This window comes from Symphodus melops, assembly GCF_947650265.1.
Source record: "Symphodus melops genome assembly, chromosome: 2".
Classification (NCBI taxonomy): domain Eukaryota; kingdom Metazoa; phylum Chordata; class Actinopteri; order Labriformes; family Labridae; genus Symphodus; species Symphodus melops.
In genome coordinates, this window is record NC_136692.1 from 5,887,489 (window position 1) to 5,901,532 (window position 14,044).

Genomic DNA, 14,044 nt, shown 5'->3' on the forward strand with positions numbered 1-14,044 from the left:
CTTTTGCTAAAATGTCGCTAAAGTGCTACGCTTGGATCCCCGCTTGGTTTTTGTAGCATAATAATGAGTAACATCTTTTAATGCTTTTTGTAAAGCGTCTCGAGATATTACTTTACAAGAATTGGCGCTATAAAAATATAATTTGGTTGATATAAAAAAGTCAACTAAAAGGATTCTGAGATATAGATTGTTTTGCTGCTGCTTTTGACATAATCCAACTGTCGTCTTTTTCCGATTTTATCCAGTTGTTAACTTTATTGACCAATTAAGCTCTGTTCATATCAACTTCAATCAGGTTTTAAGTGCCACTGCAGTTACAGACACAAACAACTTTTTAGTACTGAAACATGGCTAATGTATTTGTCCAAGATGTTGTGCAGGACATTGCTCGAAATTGTCTGAAACCAGAATCAAGAAATGCTCCAAATTTAGGTTCCAATAACTCATTTTTACTCGTATTGTTAAAAAGTTTAAAATTCTGGTATCATGACAACTCTAGAAATGTGAATAATTATACTGTGTGTCATCAAGATTTGAGAGGACTGTAGTGGAAACAACTTTTAAAAGCATCACCCCCGTCATCACTGTTAGGTAATATGGTTAAAAAAACCCAAAAAAACAACGAAAGGACGAGCCAAAACCTTTTTAGCTCGTCATCATTTGGCGGAGCGCGGAGCACCTGCTGCCAGCTTAGCTTTACTCAGCCTCTGCCAACACCAGCATATGGCAAACACACACGCACACGCATGCATGTACACAGTCTCTATTTCTAGTTCAGGGTCGTTGGAAACTGGCAGGCGGCTCATAATCTTTGAATGTCACATCTTTATGCATGAATGTGCTGTATTCACAGACATGGTTACACTCACTCTTGCAAATAGCAGATACGAAAGCACAAAAAAAAGTGCCGCCTGCGTTCACAAACAACCTGACGTTTAAGGCAAACAATCCAGACCATGACTGTCATAAATAAATGCTTTTTAATTCTTGTTTTAGGGGCTGTGGGGAGCTTTATTTATGTGAATCTGTGTTTGATTAACAGAAGTTTATTCCGTTGGAAACAGAGCAGGATAAAATGAATGTTTAACCTCACTTCTCAGCCATCAGTGAGACTCTTTCATTGCTTCTCAGATGTCTCTCACAACATGAGAACGTTTGTGAATGTCAATCTAATCGTCTGTTTGTATGTTTTTGAGTGGCAGTTTTGACTGTAACTGGCTAACTAAGAAATGGCGTGCAAAAGGAAATTGTGTGCAGTTTCCAAGCTGTAGAAGCTGAAAGTGAAAATTGCCGAGCTCCTTTCAACTTAAGTGCTAAAAAAAAAAAAAAAAACCCAGCCTGTGGTTAAACGCTGCACTCAGAGTCCTTTTGAAAGGTATTCTAAAGCTGTTATAAATCACTGCTGTGTTGGGCCTATTTGGAGCAATTACAGCTCTTTCTCAAACTCCTGCTAAAGGTTTTTTTTTTGAGGTGTTCAACGTTTTATTGGGGGGCTGTTGATCTCTCATGAACTTCTGACTTGTCTACCTATTGTCTTACGAAGCAAGGATGTAATGATTGTCTATTTCTTTTTCACTTCCATGCAGTATGACCCAGACAACTCGGGCTTCATCAGCACGGAGCGGTTCAGGGACCTGCTGGCCACCCATGGCTCTGAGCTCGACCCCCACAAGCTGGAAGTTCTGTTGGCTCTCGCTGACGGCAACGCAGACGGAAAAATCTGCTACCAAGACTTTGTCAACCTGGTGAGTTTTCTTTTTTACTTTCTTTTTCTGACTTTCATTTTTTTTCTCTATAAAAACTACAATATTGCTCAAGTCTATTTATTCCCTTATTCCCTCTCCCCAAAGCCATATTGGAGGATCTTTAAAGTTACAAGGGGCAGAGTGTTCCTGATAGGAAACAACTCTCGGTGTGGTGATAAATTCCCCTCTTTACGCTCACCTTGCTCCACTTTCACTTTCACCTTCAGACTGCAGCCTGCCGCTGATAGTCCGAGGTCTCACTCAAGCATCTCTTGCTGTGCTCACTGCCATATAACCTTCTCATTTTCTTTTTTTCCGCTGTCTCGCTGCCGTTCCTCTTGGGAGGCTGAACTGCTGACCCAGGACAGTGTGGTGCACTCTGTGTGTGCGAGTGTGGTACACAATCACTACTGGGTGGCTGAGGGATGAAGAAGGGTCTATGTGTGTGTGTGTGTGTGTGTGTGTGTGTGTGTCTGTGGGGAATTCATTGTTGTCTGTGATTGTGATGATGTCCATCTCTCGCCTTCACTCTTGTTCCTCAGAGCTGTTGATTGTCTGGTACAGTGGGTGAGGAATGAGGCCTGTAGGAAGCTTGGAAACGTGTCAAAAGAGCTTTTTTTTGTGCTTCTTGGTTTGCAATTGGTGTATTCAGGTCATGTGACAAGCTGTGGGTCATTGCATGCAACTGGAAATGGGACAAAGAGGAATGGGGTGTCTCCGTGCGTGTGTGTGTGTGTGTGTGTGTGTGTGTGTGTGTGTGTACGTCATTTTTATGTCTTAAGCCCCATTGTGTCCGCCCCCCTCAATGTTAGATACATTCATAGAGGTTACAACTAAACAACAGAGGCTACAAACAGGGAGCAGAGGGGGGTATCATGCATTCATGATTATTTTAATATCGTCACATTGAATGCATAAGTGTTGGATTTTGGACATTAAACAACTGTTATTAAATTATTCTTTCTTTCTTTTCTTTTTTTTAAATGTCAGATATTTTGAGTTTGATCATTTTATTGTAATACACAAAAACGTTTTAAATACATTTTTGAATACACACCTGTTACTGGAAAGGATTGACAAGTTATTTTTTATTATTTTACTGATCTCGTTATTCTTTCTTTAGAGCTTTCACACGTTTTTTGTTTTTTTTTTGGCATGAATCAGATGATGGGAGAAAGCGGCAGTCAATTATCAATGATATTCACCTCGAGCGAGTGGGAGGGAGTTCTGACATTTATTCTCTATTAGACTGTATGCACACGACGGGTGCAATCTCCGTGCCCGTAATTAAACCCGCTACACTACCATATGTTGTTCTCTGCTCTTTGTTGATATTGGAATTCTGTTGAACTTCACAAAGCATTGATATGAAGGCAAATATTCTCCTCATAGCATCCTATGTCTGCCACTTTCACTTGCTACTGCGCTAGTTTATACCCCCACCCCCACCTGGGGTAGTCCCCCCTACCCCAAAATGCATATGACGTGAACAACATCATGCATTTCAAGGGAAGCTTTTATTGCTCATCATTGAATGGGTGGAGTGGAGGGTGAGACAAACTCATATAATTTTCTTGCCTTTGTTCTAGTAGTTGTCAGTTGATGTTCGGTGTACATTTACCATCTGCCTTACATTTACCCTGCAGGCCCATCACACATTTGGCAAAGCTTTTCCTGGCAGTGCACAGCTGTGTGCACTCTGCACTCCAAGCCCCCTGAGGAACACCACGAGAATGGATGAAATGTTCGACATGATAGGAAAGGAAACGTGCAGGGAGGACAGGGAGTCGTGTGATTGGTTCTTCATATTGGTCCCTCATGGCAGACATTGATTGAAGTTTTTTTTACAGCTGCTACAGATGACAGACTTTTCAGAGCACATGAGTTATTAATTTCTGTCAAAACCCAAAGACAATATGAACCCAAGTCTTAAAAAGTGGATCTGGAGACAATGACCAACCATGCCTTTAAGTTCAGAATAGCTAAAGTGAAGTTAGCAATTTTATTTCAGCACGCAGGAGCCTGTTATTCAAATTATATTATATTATCTTGAAACACTTCTGTGCATGTCACTCTGCAGTTCTGGGGAAGAAAGCATGTAAATGTGATACTAATATCTTGAAGAATGCAAGGTATTTAAACACAACAAAATGGACTTAACAAAGGGCTGGCATTCATGCGCTCTAAAGTCAAAGATCAAAGGGTCAAAGTCAATGTGGGAACTTGAGAGTTATAATTCTTCCAACAAGTTCACTTGGCAGTGTCTGGCTTCTCCTGGTTATTTTCTGTCTCTCCGGCCAGGAGAGATAAAAGAAGGACTAAAATGAAGAATAGAAGGAGAAGATGAGGTCGGAGACAGACAGAGACAAACTGCGAGGGCTTTATTTGTCGCGCCATCTCTCCTTTGCACTGCAGCTCTTCCATCAGTGTGATTGTCAGTAATTGCCTTCTCACAGCTCTGTCACAGTCAGCGTTCAAATCACCGCTCTCTCTCTCTCTCTCTCTTAACCTCCCCCTTCCTCCATCTTGTCTCACTCTTTACCTCCTCTCTCTCTTTCTCTCCCTCTCTCGCTCGTGTTCTCTCTTCCTTTTATGTAAGCTCTAAGCTTTTATCCCAGCGCTGCTTCTTCCTTATCTGTGCCTTTTTCTTCTTTCTCTCCATCCATCTGCTGTGACTTTCTCTCATAAATCAAACCGCGACCGTCCCGCGTAGAAAAATCACTCCCCAATCGGTTTAAAGTTCCTAAAATATCCACAGACTGGTTGAAGCAATCTGGAGGTTTTTTTTTGCCTTGCTGGACGTAACCGAGTAATGATCCTGATGGATTTGTGCTGTTGCTTATAGATGTACCTTCATAAGTCCTGTTTTAGGTTTTGTGTGATCCCCTTTGGCTTGGGATACATCTTCTGTTCTATGTCGTAGCTCCCTGTCTCTTAGATAGAAGCTGCAGTATATAAGCTGTAGTTTGCTTTCAACTTTTTGTGCCAGCGGTGAAGGATCATTTTCTGCTTCAAAATTCTCCTCATTGTAGCTGCATTCACACAACAACACTGCATGAAAGAACACAGCCCAAACCATCACTCTGTCTTTTCCTGCCCTCTTACCCACTTACTCTACGTGCTTCTGTCTGTGTCCATTTCTGTCTCTTCCTTTGGGCTTTTTTTTTTTTTTTTTTTTTTTCAATGATCAAACTGTGAAATTGTCTCTTGCTGGCTGAACACCCATTTGTCCCCTTCACCTCCTTCACTCTCCTCCTCTTGCCAGTGGGTAAACAGACAGAACGTCATTCTGTCTTTTGTGTTGTACAAAGAGCAGAGGAATTGCAGTCACTTCACAAGAAGAATTGACTGTCTTTATGGAGCATGGCTGCCTGGGGGTGGTCTGTGTGTACGTGTGTGTGTGTGTGTGTGTGTGTGTGTGTGTATTTGTCAGTACTTTCTCTGCTGTGGGGTTTGGTAGGGACCATGGTAACCACATAATCACTTTCCCACAGCTCTCTTTGCCTGACATAAAGGCTGAAATAATTGTCTTTTTCTGAAGTTTATGACCAAACAGTGATACACGCCTCGTCATCGAAGTCTCATTAAACAGACCCAGAGGAACCATCAGCCAACAATCAAATGAATGTTCTCATTTTATATCTGTCTTTTTATCACTTTTGTTTCTTACGTTTACTGTACGGACTGTCCGACTCAGTCAAAGAGAGAGTTTCTTCTTTGTGTTTATTATCTGCAAATGAAAATGTTTCTTTTCGTGGCCAATAGCAAAAAAACATTGTGTTTGAGCGTCCGTGCCCTCCGAGTAAACATTCCCACTCTTTGTCTTAAATTAACACCGACTAACTGACACATCTGGGCTTCCTGTGATCCTAAAGCAGCAAACACAATAAAGGAGTTGAGTTATGGAGGTTGACATAAACAGAGCAGAGTATTTGGGAAAGAGAAGGAGGGAAATGGAGACGGAGCTGAGAACCCCGTGAGAGAGTAGTGTGTTGTCATGTTGGATCTTTAAAAACAGGTAAAGTGAGGAGTCAGCAGTGATTTAAGAACAATGTTGATGTATCCACAGTAACAATAAATAGCTTTGTTTCCACCAATCGGTACAGTTTGGTTTAGTAAACCCTGATCTTGCTTGCTTTTCCACAGCCAAGCTTAGAGAATGGAGTTACATTTCATATTTTGATTTTATTTTGTAGGAGAAAAGTGACGGACTCTGCCTTTAATAAAATAACGACAGATGATAAAAATAATACATAGAACCAAGTTTTCCCTTTCTTTCTCATTTTCAATGTTCATATTGGAATGACATTTGGAAAACGACCTTTCATCACAGAGTCTTAAAGAAAAGGTCGATTTCTCCATCTCATATACATCCCCTCGTTTAGGTTTCCGACATTCTCTGTGGAACGAACAAGGCTGAAAAGAAGCTCCCTGTTTTACAGATGTGACAACGTATCTGTCAAAATGATGCACTAATTCAATAAAGATGATTCTGCCTTGAAAATGTGAGCAGAGAAACAACATTTCTTGTGGCTGACAGGATCCTTCATCACTGAAAGCCTCTGAATGATTAATTACTTGTGTTGCGAGCCTTAACAAATTATCATATTCACTGCATGTTTGGAAATGAACTTCTCGTAGACAGAGAGGGATGGAGAGGAGGGTGTTGTGGTTGCTAGGTGAAGATGCAGGCATTCTGTTGCCATGGTGAAGTGGGTGGGGCCTGGACTAAGGAGGAATGCTACGTGTAATATGTTTGCTGTTAACCCAGAGCTCCCATGTGAAGAGAGTCTCCTGTCGTACACGGAGAAGTTCATGAATATTAACTAAGAAATCTTGAAGGTATCTTGAAGTGCCCGAGTTTTGAATTGAATTACGTATTGTGCTTGAAGAGGATGCTCAATAAAAACAGCTGACAGAAACGTAATAAAGATTTCTAACTCTCTCTCTTCCTCTCTCTCTCCTTACTCTTACTCCACAAACCTCTTTGGTTTCTCCAGATGAGTAACAAGCGTTCCAACAGTTTCCGGAGGGCGATCCTTCAGGGCAGCAGGCAGCTGAAAGGCTGCAGCCTGAGAGACGAGGTGGGCCTGGGTTTGCCCCAGAGGCTCGTCCGACATGTCGCCTACGAAACGCTGCCCCGTGAAGTCGACCGCAAGTGGTACTTCGACAGCTACACCTACTGCCCTCCTCCCTGGCTCATCCTGGTTATCACTATCGCTGAGGTAAATCCTTTGAGATCGTGTGACTTACCTTCCCGTATATGATAATGCACTGGGAAGGGTTTGACCCCTGGAAGTTCTCAGAAGGGCAGCAATAATTTCATGCCTAATGCTGCTGATCATTTTGGGATGGTAAATAAAACTGACGTAAAATTTAAAGACATCATGAAATGATGGTCCTTTTTCTACATGCTATTCCACTTCTTCTAATCCCGATTTACAGAGTCTACCAAGAAGGTGTATAAACAAAGGAGAATACTTTTTATTCAAACATCTCTCATAATGTAATGTAATATCTCAGAAGAGAAGTTGTGGTGCGCTGGATGGTCCAGTGTGGCGGCCATCCTGTGCCTGTGAAAAATCCAAGATCAAATATCATCATCTAAGTTTAAATGAGACAAAAATCCTGTTAGATAATTAATAAAGTTACATATTCATGAAATACGTAACATTTGTTCTGTGTTGTAATGCTGGGCATTATTTAATGAACTGTCTTCTATAACATACATAACATTATATGTGTTCGTCCTTGCTCCTCCAGGTAGCTGTGTTCATGTACTACGGGTTCCAGCTGGACCGCCTGGTCCTGCAGGTGTCCAGTCCGTCTTTCCTGAAGAGCCCCTTACCTTATCACCCCCAGCTGCGGGCCCAGGCCTGGAGATACCTCAGCTACATTTTCATGCACACGGGGTGAGTTCACATCACGCTGTCAGGTTCTAATTACAAGTGTTAGGCAGCGCTGCACTTCCTGGGGACACAGTGGGATGTCTCCTCCATGTCAGCATCCACATTTTGGATGCTGGGAATACCACACTATCACATTTTGGTGACCTGAATTCTTCCTCTGCGGTTTACTTCAGTTTTGCGACCAGTCTAATAACATTTTTGATAAAAAAGAAACTACAGATGCTACGTATTTGTGACGCTTCAAGGCGTTTGGGCTAATTGTGTTTGAGAAATGACGTTAGCCAGAGCTTGTTACATAAAGATTTCATTAACAGGATTACAAAGCTTAATTAATTTTCAGTGAAACACACTAGCTGAAGGCGCTGAAACTCTTTTCAGTCATGAAGAAAAAATACAGATAAGCCAGAGGAGACGGCTAAATGAGGGACTGTGAGCTGCTAATGAGTCTTTGGATGCAGTTCATAATTCTCAGTAAACAACCTTTGTGTAAAGTTTCAAAGGAAATAAACTAGTGAGTAAAATCTCATGTGAGCCTCAAAAGAATTATGTTTGAAAAAAGTAATGAATGTTAGATTATTAGTGTAAAGCTTTTAAACTCCATTGCTGCTGTCAAATGTGAATATAGTGAACAATTCTCCTCTCTCTTTTATTGTCAGCACAGGCCAGGTTATCCAGGTTTAATTACCCTTCTGGGTAAATGTAGTCTCAGGCTATAGTGAGAAGTCATAAATGGTAATTTAATTAGGAGAACCTGAAGGAGGGGGGTTGTTGAGGGGAGGTTTGGGGGTGGTAGGAATGACGGTGTGTGGGGAAAAAGGAACATATGGAAGGGTGGTAGGATGTTTAAGGATGCAGTGAATACACAGGAACTGAAGGCATTGAAGTCGTCAGGAGACGTGGCTGTGAGAATTGATCCAACAGAGGAATTGATTATATATTCGGATTTCATGTTTTAGACATTATATACATGAAAACACAACCAGAGAGGTGTTGAAGGATCACAAAATGCAGTATGTAGTTCAATTAATTTGGCTATATTTTATTGGCTTTGCTGGATTCACAGTGTAAACTGTCAAAAGTGTAAAAGGCATGGTCATCCCTGTGGTGTCCATAGTCACGTCTTTCCATAAATATCAGGATGTGTGATTGCTGTATGCCTCTCTCTGTTTTGCTGGTCCTGTTAATGGTCTTACATTGATCTTGAATGGGCTTCATTATCTCAGGCTGCTGCTTCAAGTCAAAGTACAAGATCAGTAACAAGTAAAAACATGTTAACTGTTGTTTCGAGCTGAGTATCACTCATCCCTGCTACGTGCTGATGCACACTGCTAAATGATTCCCAAAAAACCCCACTGGTATGAAGATGGCTTTGAAGCTAACACAGTTTTGTCATTTTCAGAGATCTGCAGGGCTGATAATAAAAATGTTTTCAATAATTCAGGAGATGTAAAAGTTTTAGCTATGCTTCATATTCTTTGTAATATGCCAGCGCGTGTAACCAGTTTGCTAATTCTGATACCAGAAGGACCAATAATAGAGACCTTTATTAGACGGCACATAAAAGGCCCATTTCCAACAATAATCTGAATCAATTGGGTTCGGTACAGTGGCGGTAGTGGCGGTAGTGGCGGTAGTGGCGGTAGTGGCGGTAGTGGCGTTTCCACTGTCAAAAGTTGGTAATGGTACCAAATTAAGAGATCCGTACTGTCCTACAGAAGGGTACCAAAGGGTTTTTGGTACCCTTGGTACCAAAAACCAAGGGTACATGTTTTGGTGGAAACGGGGCCAGACTTGTTTCTCAATGTTTTGTTTTCATTATTTCCTGTTAGGAAAAATAGCACCAGCTTCCCTCAAGGCAAGGCGCATTTATTTATAAAGCCCCATTCATACATAGAGCAATTCTAAAGAAACAAAAAGAGTTTAATTTGAGTAGATAAAGACTGATTGAACTTATTGGAAAGTAACAATAAGTCAGATGTTTTAAGGCCTATGTTAAAAGAGCTTACAGTTTGAGAACGTCTCAGGTTCTGGTAGCTTGTTCCAAAGTAGAGGAGCATCAAAACTAAAGGCAGCTTCACTCTGTTTGGTTCTGGTTCAGGGACCCAAAGCTCTCTCTCTCTCTCTCTCTCTCACACACACACACACACACACACACACACACACACACACACACACACACACACACACACTATCTCTTTTTCACAGAAACATGCAGACTGACTTTCTCACTCACATTTATAAAACATGTAATCCCATCAAAAGCTAAATTCAACTGGTGCATCCCAATTCTCAACTCAAAACAGAGCCTAAATATTTTCCCCTCTCTCTCTCTCTCTCTCTCTCTCGCTCTCTCTTTTTATTTGTTCCCTTATTTTTCTTTCTCATTTTGTGCCAGTCACAAAATAGCTGTGTCCCCAGCAGCTGTGAAAACTCTAGCAAGATTAGCTTCCCGCAAGATTAGTCCCAAACTCGAATGATTTAGCAGCAGGAGCTTTCTTTCCTGTTGCTTTTTTTTTATCCTGTTTTTGTCCACATCTTATTAGCACTCAAAGTTTCTTTTCCCACTATGATGCATGACCCTGTTCCAGTACCAGCTGCAGGTTTGCGAGTATGATGATACAAACAATCCAATTTTTGTGTTTCTTATTTTGTGCATCACAATCATTGTAGAAGTCTGCTACAGCTGCGACATGAACAGTTTCACTGAGTTCAGAGATTTACTTGTTCTGCAAACGGTCAGTTCAGCTGTAGTCTGACAAACCGCTGATGATAAAAAAAAAAAAAAAAAAAAAGATGAAGCAGTGCTTCTGTTGAACCCTAAAAGACGGCGGTCCTCAGGACACAATGGAACCTCTCATGGGTATCTTCTGTGGCTCTGGCTGACAGTGCGGGCCAACCCTCACAGCCTCATTAGCAGTATAGAAATAGATAGCTGTTGTTATCTGGAGTGAATTGTCCTTCTGTGTTTGGACAGGCCTCTTCCAGCTAATCAATATCCCGCCGTTGTGTCTGTGATCACTTGAACGATCCTCTCTGTGCGCTTTGTGTTGGATGTGGATGGGCTGTTTCAAACTAAATAGATTATCGGCCTCGTCTTGTTTTTTCTGTCTGGGGTGTGGAAAAGATTTGTGTCTGTCAGTGTGTGTGTGTGTGTGTGTGTGTGTCTGTGTGTGTGTGTGTGTGTGTGTGTGTGTGTGTGTGTGTGTGTGTGTGTGTGAGAGAGAGAGAGAGAGAGAGAGCTTTGGGTCCCTGAACCTGAAAGTCTGTGAGTGTGTTGGGGGGTTTGTTTGTTTGTTTGTTTGGGGAAATGTTTGCATTTATTTTCAGGATGCAGAAGCTGAAGAAATCTGAGCTGTCTTTCTTTTTCTGTCTGTCAGCCTTTCTTAAATTTATGGTGACAAAATAATTCATGAGAATTTGAGCGAGAACATGAAATGGGAAATGATTAAAGAAAGAGGAGCAAGAAAGGAAAGAGAGGGAAAGAAGGGAAGAAAGACACAGAGAGGGCAGATTATGATAGCCGCTGTCCTTTTCCGATTCTGCTGTGACATCAAATGTGTTTGTGTGTGTGTGTGTGTGTGTGTGTGTGTGTGTGACTGCTGACTGAGGTTTGGGTGGAAGGATCTAATTTCCATAAAGGATGGCATAGAGTGTGTGTGTGTGTGTACATGTGGTCTGCATGTGTGTGTGTGTGTGTGTTAGCCTCTGCCTGTGGTCATATGTAATGTTTGAGTGCACTGGAGTGTGTTGATGATAATCTGTTGACAGCCAGACAGTGTGGTTTGATAAAGGAGCAGATGTTCTGTGTATGTGTGTGTGTGTGTGTGTGTGTGTGTGTGTGTGTGTGTGTGTGTGCGTGTGCGTGCGTGTGCGTGTGTGTGGGTGTTCGTGATGAAGCACAATAATGTGGTCTTAGAGGAAACAAGCAGGTGATTCTGTGTTGAGTCCACTGTTGCTCTTTCTCTTGGGGCACGTAGTTTCTGTCAAAGCTGTTGCTCCTTCATTTAAAAACATGTTCACAGTGCTTTTTTTTTTTCTTCTCTCTGAAAGGATAAGCCTTATTTTTTTTCTTACATGCGTCAATCATTCTGGGTTTCCTTTCCTTTCTCTTTGTTTCTGCTCATGTCTGAGCACAGTCATTATAGTTTGAGATATCTTGTTTTCCTCCCTCCAGAAGAAGACATTTGCTGCCATCATTCTCGCAGAGTCTCACAGTTTCTGTGTTATCATTGTCTGGTGTCAGTGCTGGGTGTGTTACCTGTCAATCATCCCATATTATACCCACAGAACGTAGCATCACCCTATCTACAGTTTATCATCACATCTTTGCATTTGGAGCATTTTATTATTTTTTAGCTGCTTGTTATTGCAGGTTTGCGTCACAATCTAGTGTGTTGGAAAAAGAGTGAGCATTTGGATCTTTATGGGGACATTAGTGTGTATATTATTGCTTTGCAGTGTTTAAACGCTGTATTCACTTGTATTCGATTCCTTCTAAACAGCTCTCTCTATTCAATTTGGGTTTCCTAGACTAGACTAGAAACAAAGCTTTTATTTGAACTTCTTGGGAGCTTAAAGGAAAATATGTTGGGATTTGGAATTACTGCGATAAAGGTATCCAAATCAAAAATACTTACCTAATCCCAGGCATTGAAATTGCTCCTCCGAGGATATAAGCATAAATATATGTGATAGAAATATAGCAATTATGTGATGTTGTGTGTTTTGATGTTTGTTCTCTACAGAATTGAACACCTGAGCCTGAACATGGCCATGCAGCTGCTGGTGGGAGTCCCTCTAGAAATGGTTCATGGAGCCCTGAGGATCGGACTCATCTATGTGTGTGGCGTGCTAGCAGGTGTGTGTGACCTCTCTCTCTCCTGCAGTCCCAGTTCTTTTCCATTTGCTGCATACATTCCCCTCCTTCTCATTTTCACACTCACTCTGAACGGGGAGACGAAACAGAAAAGAAAACACACACACACACACACACACACATGGTTTTGCCTTTCAGCTCTACAGTTGTTCCATCTGCTTGTTGTGTGTGTTTCATACATTTAACTGCCTATCAGGTTCCAGTTAGTGTGTTGGTGGATACTGGTCAATGGAAAAGTTTATGCATATGTTCAGGACAGATGGCCTTGTGTTTCTGTCCTCCTACCAGACGTGATGGGATGTTGGGGGTCGTCATCATGTCATCAAAGCTCCTGCATCCCCCTGTGGTCACGTTCAAAAGAGCAGAGTGGAAAGAACAATCTCAAATGGAGCTCAGTCAGTGGAGCACACATGCGCGCGTGCACACACACACACACACACACACACACACACACACACACACAGTTACAATAAGAGAGGGAAAGGAGGAGTGCAGGAGGTAGGGATGAGGAGAGGAAAGATGAATTCATAAGTGTTAATAAGCCTGAGTGTGTTTTCAGTGATGTGGGGGGGCAGGATATGAAAGATGGGGGTCATGGGAGAGGAGCGAAGGAGAATGAGATTTAGGAGAAGCAGAGCAAGCAACTAGAGACAAATCAGACACACAGCTCTGAACAAAATGTCAACGCTCTCGTCCCACTTCCCCATCAACCTCAAGCACTGGGGCAATTTCAGTGTTGAGTACTTTTCAGCCGACAAAGAAAGTCAGTATTTCTCTATGTGTTTGTGTTTGTCTTTACTAAATCAGTACACAAACACTTTTACTGTCAGTGTTGGTTTAACTTCTCCAAAACAAAACTGTGAAACTATGAGGGTGTAATAAAAGTTTCAAAAGATTTTGGGGGTTTTTTTCGATGCAAATTGGGTTTTTATGATTCTTTTATTACGTGTGCGTGTGTGTGTGGGTGTGCGCATCCGTCTGTCTGTCTGTGTGAGAGCAGGGGTCAGTGACGCACACCCTTGGGATACCAGCTGTAGTGGCCTGTAGCATTAACCTCACAGTGACATGTGAAGGAAACACACCATAAATCACACACACTTATGTAGGTACACGCATGAGCGAACACACACACACACACACACACACACACACACACACACACACACACATACACACTGATTTTTTAATTAGGTATCGACCAGCAGCTGAGGAGGGGAAGCACAGTCTGGTTGTTTTGTCTGTGATGGTGAGTTTTTTTTGTCTGCCTGGGTTCTTTTTTTCTATCTAAGCAAAAAAAAGAGGACTCCAGTGAATTCTCAGAATATTAAATGTTTAGCAACATGTGAGTAAATGTGAAGAGCTTATATTTGCTCATCACTGCATATTCTTCACATTTTCATAACAGTGAAATAGGCTAGATGATGTCTCACCATTTTATGGCATTTCTACAAATTATGACTTGAACTCCTGTTGCTGTTCAGCATGCGTTGTTTTATTTTAATAGTGTACCTTTT

At 41.7% G+C, this 14,044-nt stretch overlaps 1 protein-coding gene across 6 annotated transcripts in view; it reads left to right on the plus strand.

The window, feature by feature from the left end:
• The window catches only part of rhbdl3 (rhomboid, veinlet-like 3), a 55,297-nt gene that overhangs the window by 33,140 nt on the left and 8,113 nt on the right, over positions 1-14,044 (plus strand). For all 6 annotated transcript variants that reach the window (XM_079372713.1, XM_079372715.1, XM_079372714.1 and 3 more), the window contains 4 exons: positions 1,587-1,745; positions 6,746-6,970; positions 7,509-7,657; positions 12,400-12,512. In XM_079372713.1, coding sequence (XP_079228839.1) covers positions 1,587-1,745; positions 6,746-6,970; positions 7,509-7,657; positions 12,400-12,512 — 646 coding nt within the window. The remainder of the gene's footprint in view (positions 1-1,586; positions 1,746-6,745; positions 6,971-7,508; positions 7,658-12,399; positions 12,513-14,044) is intronic.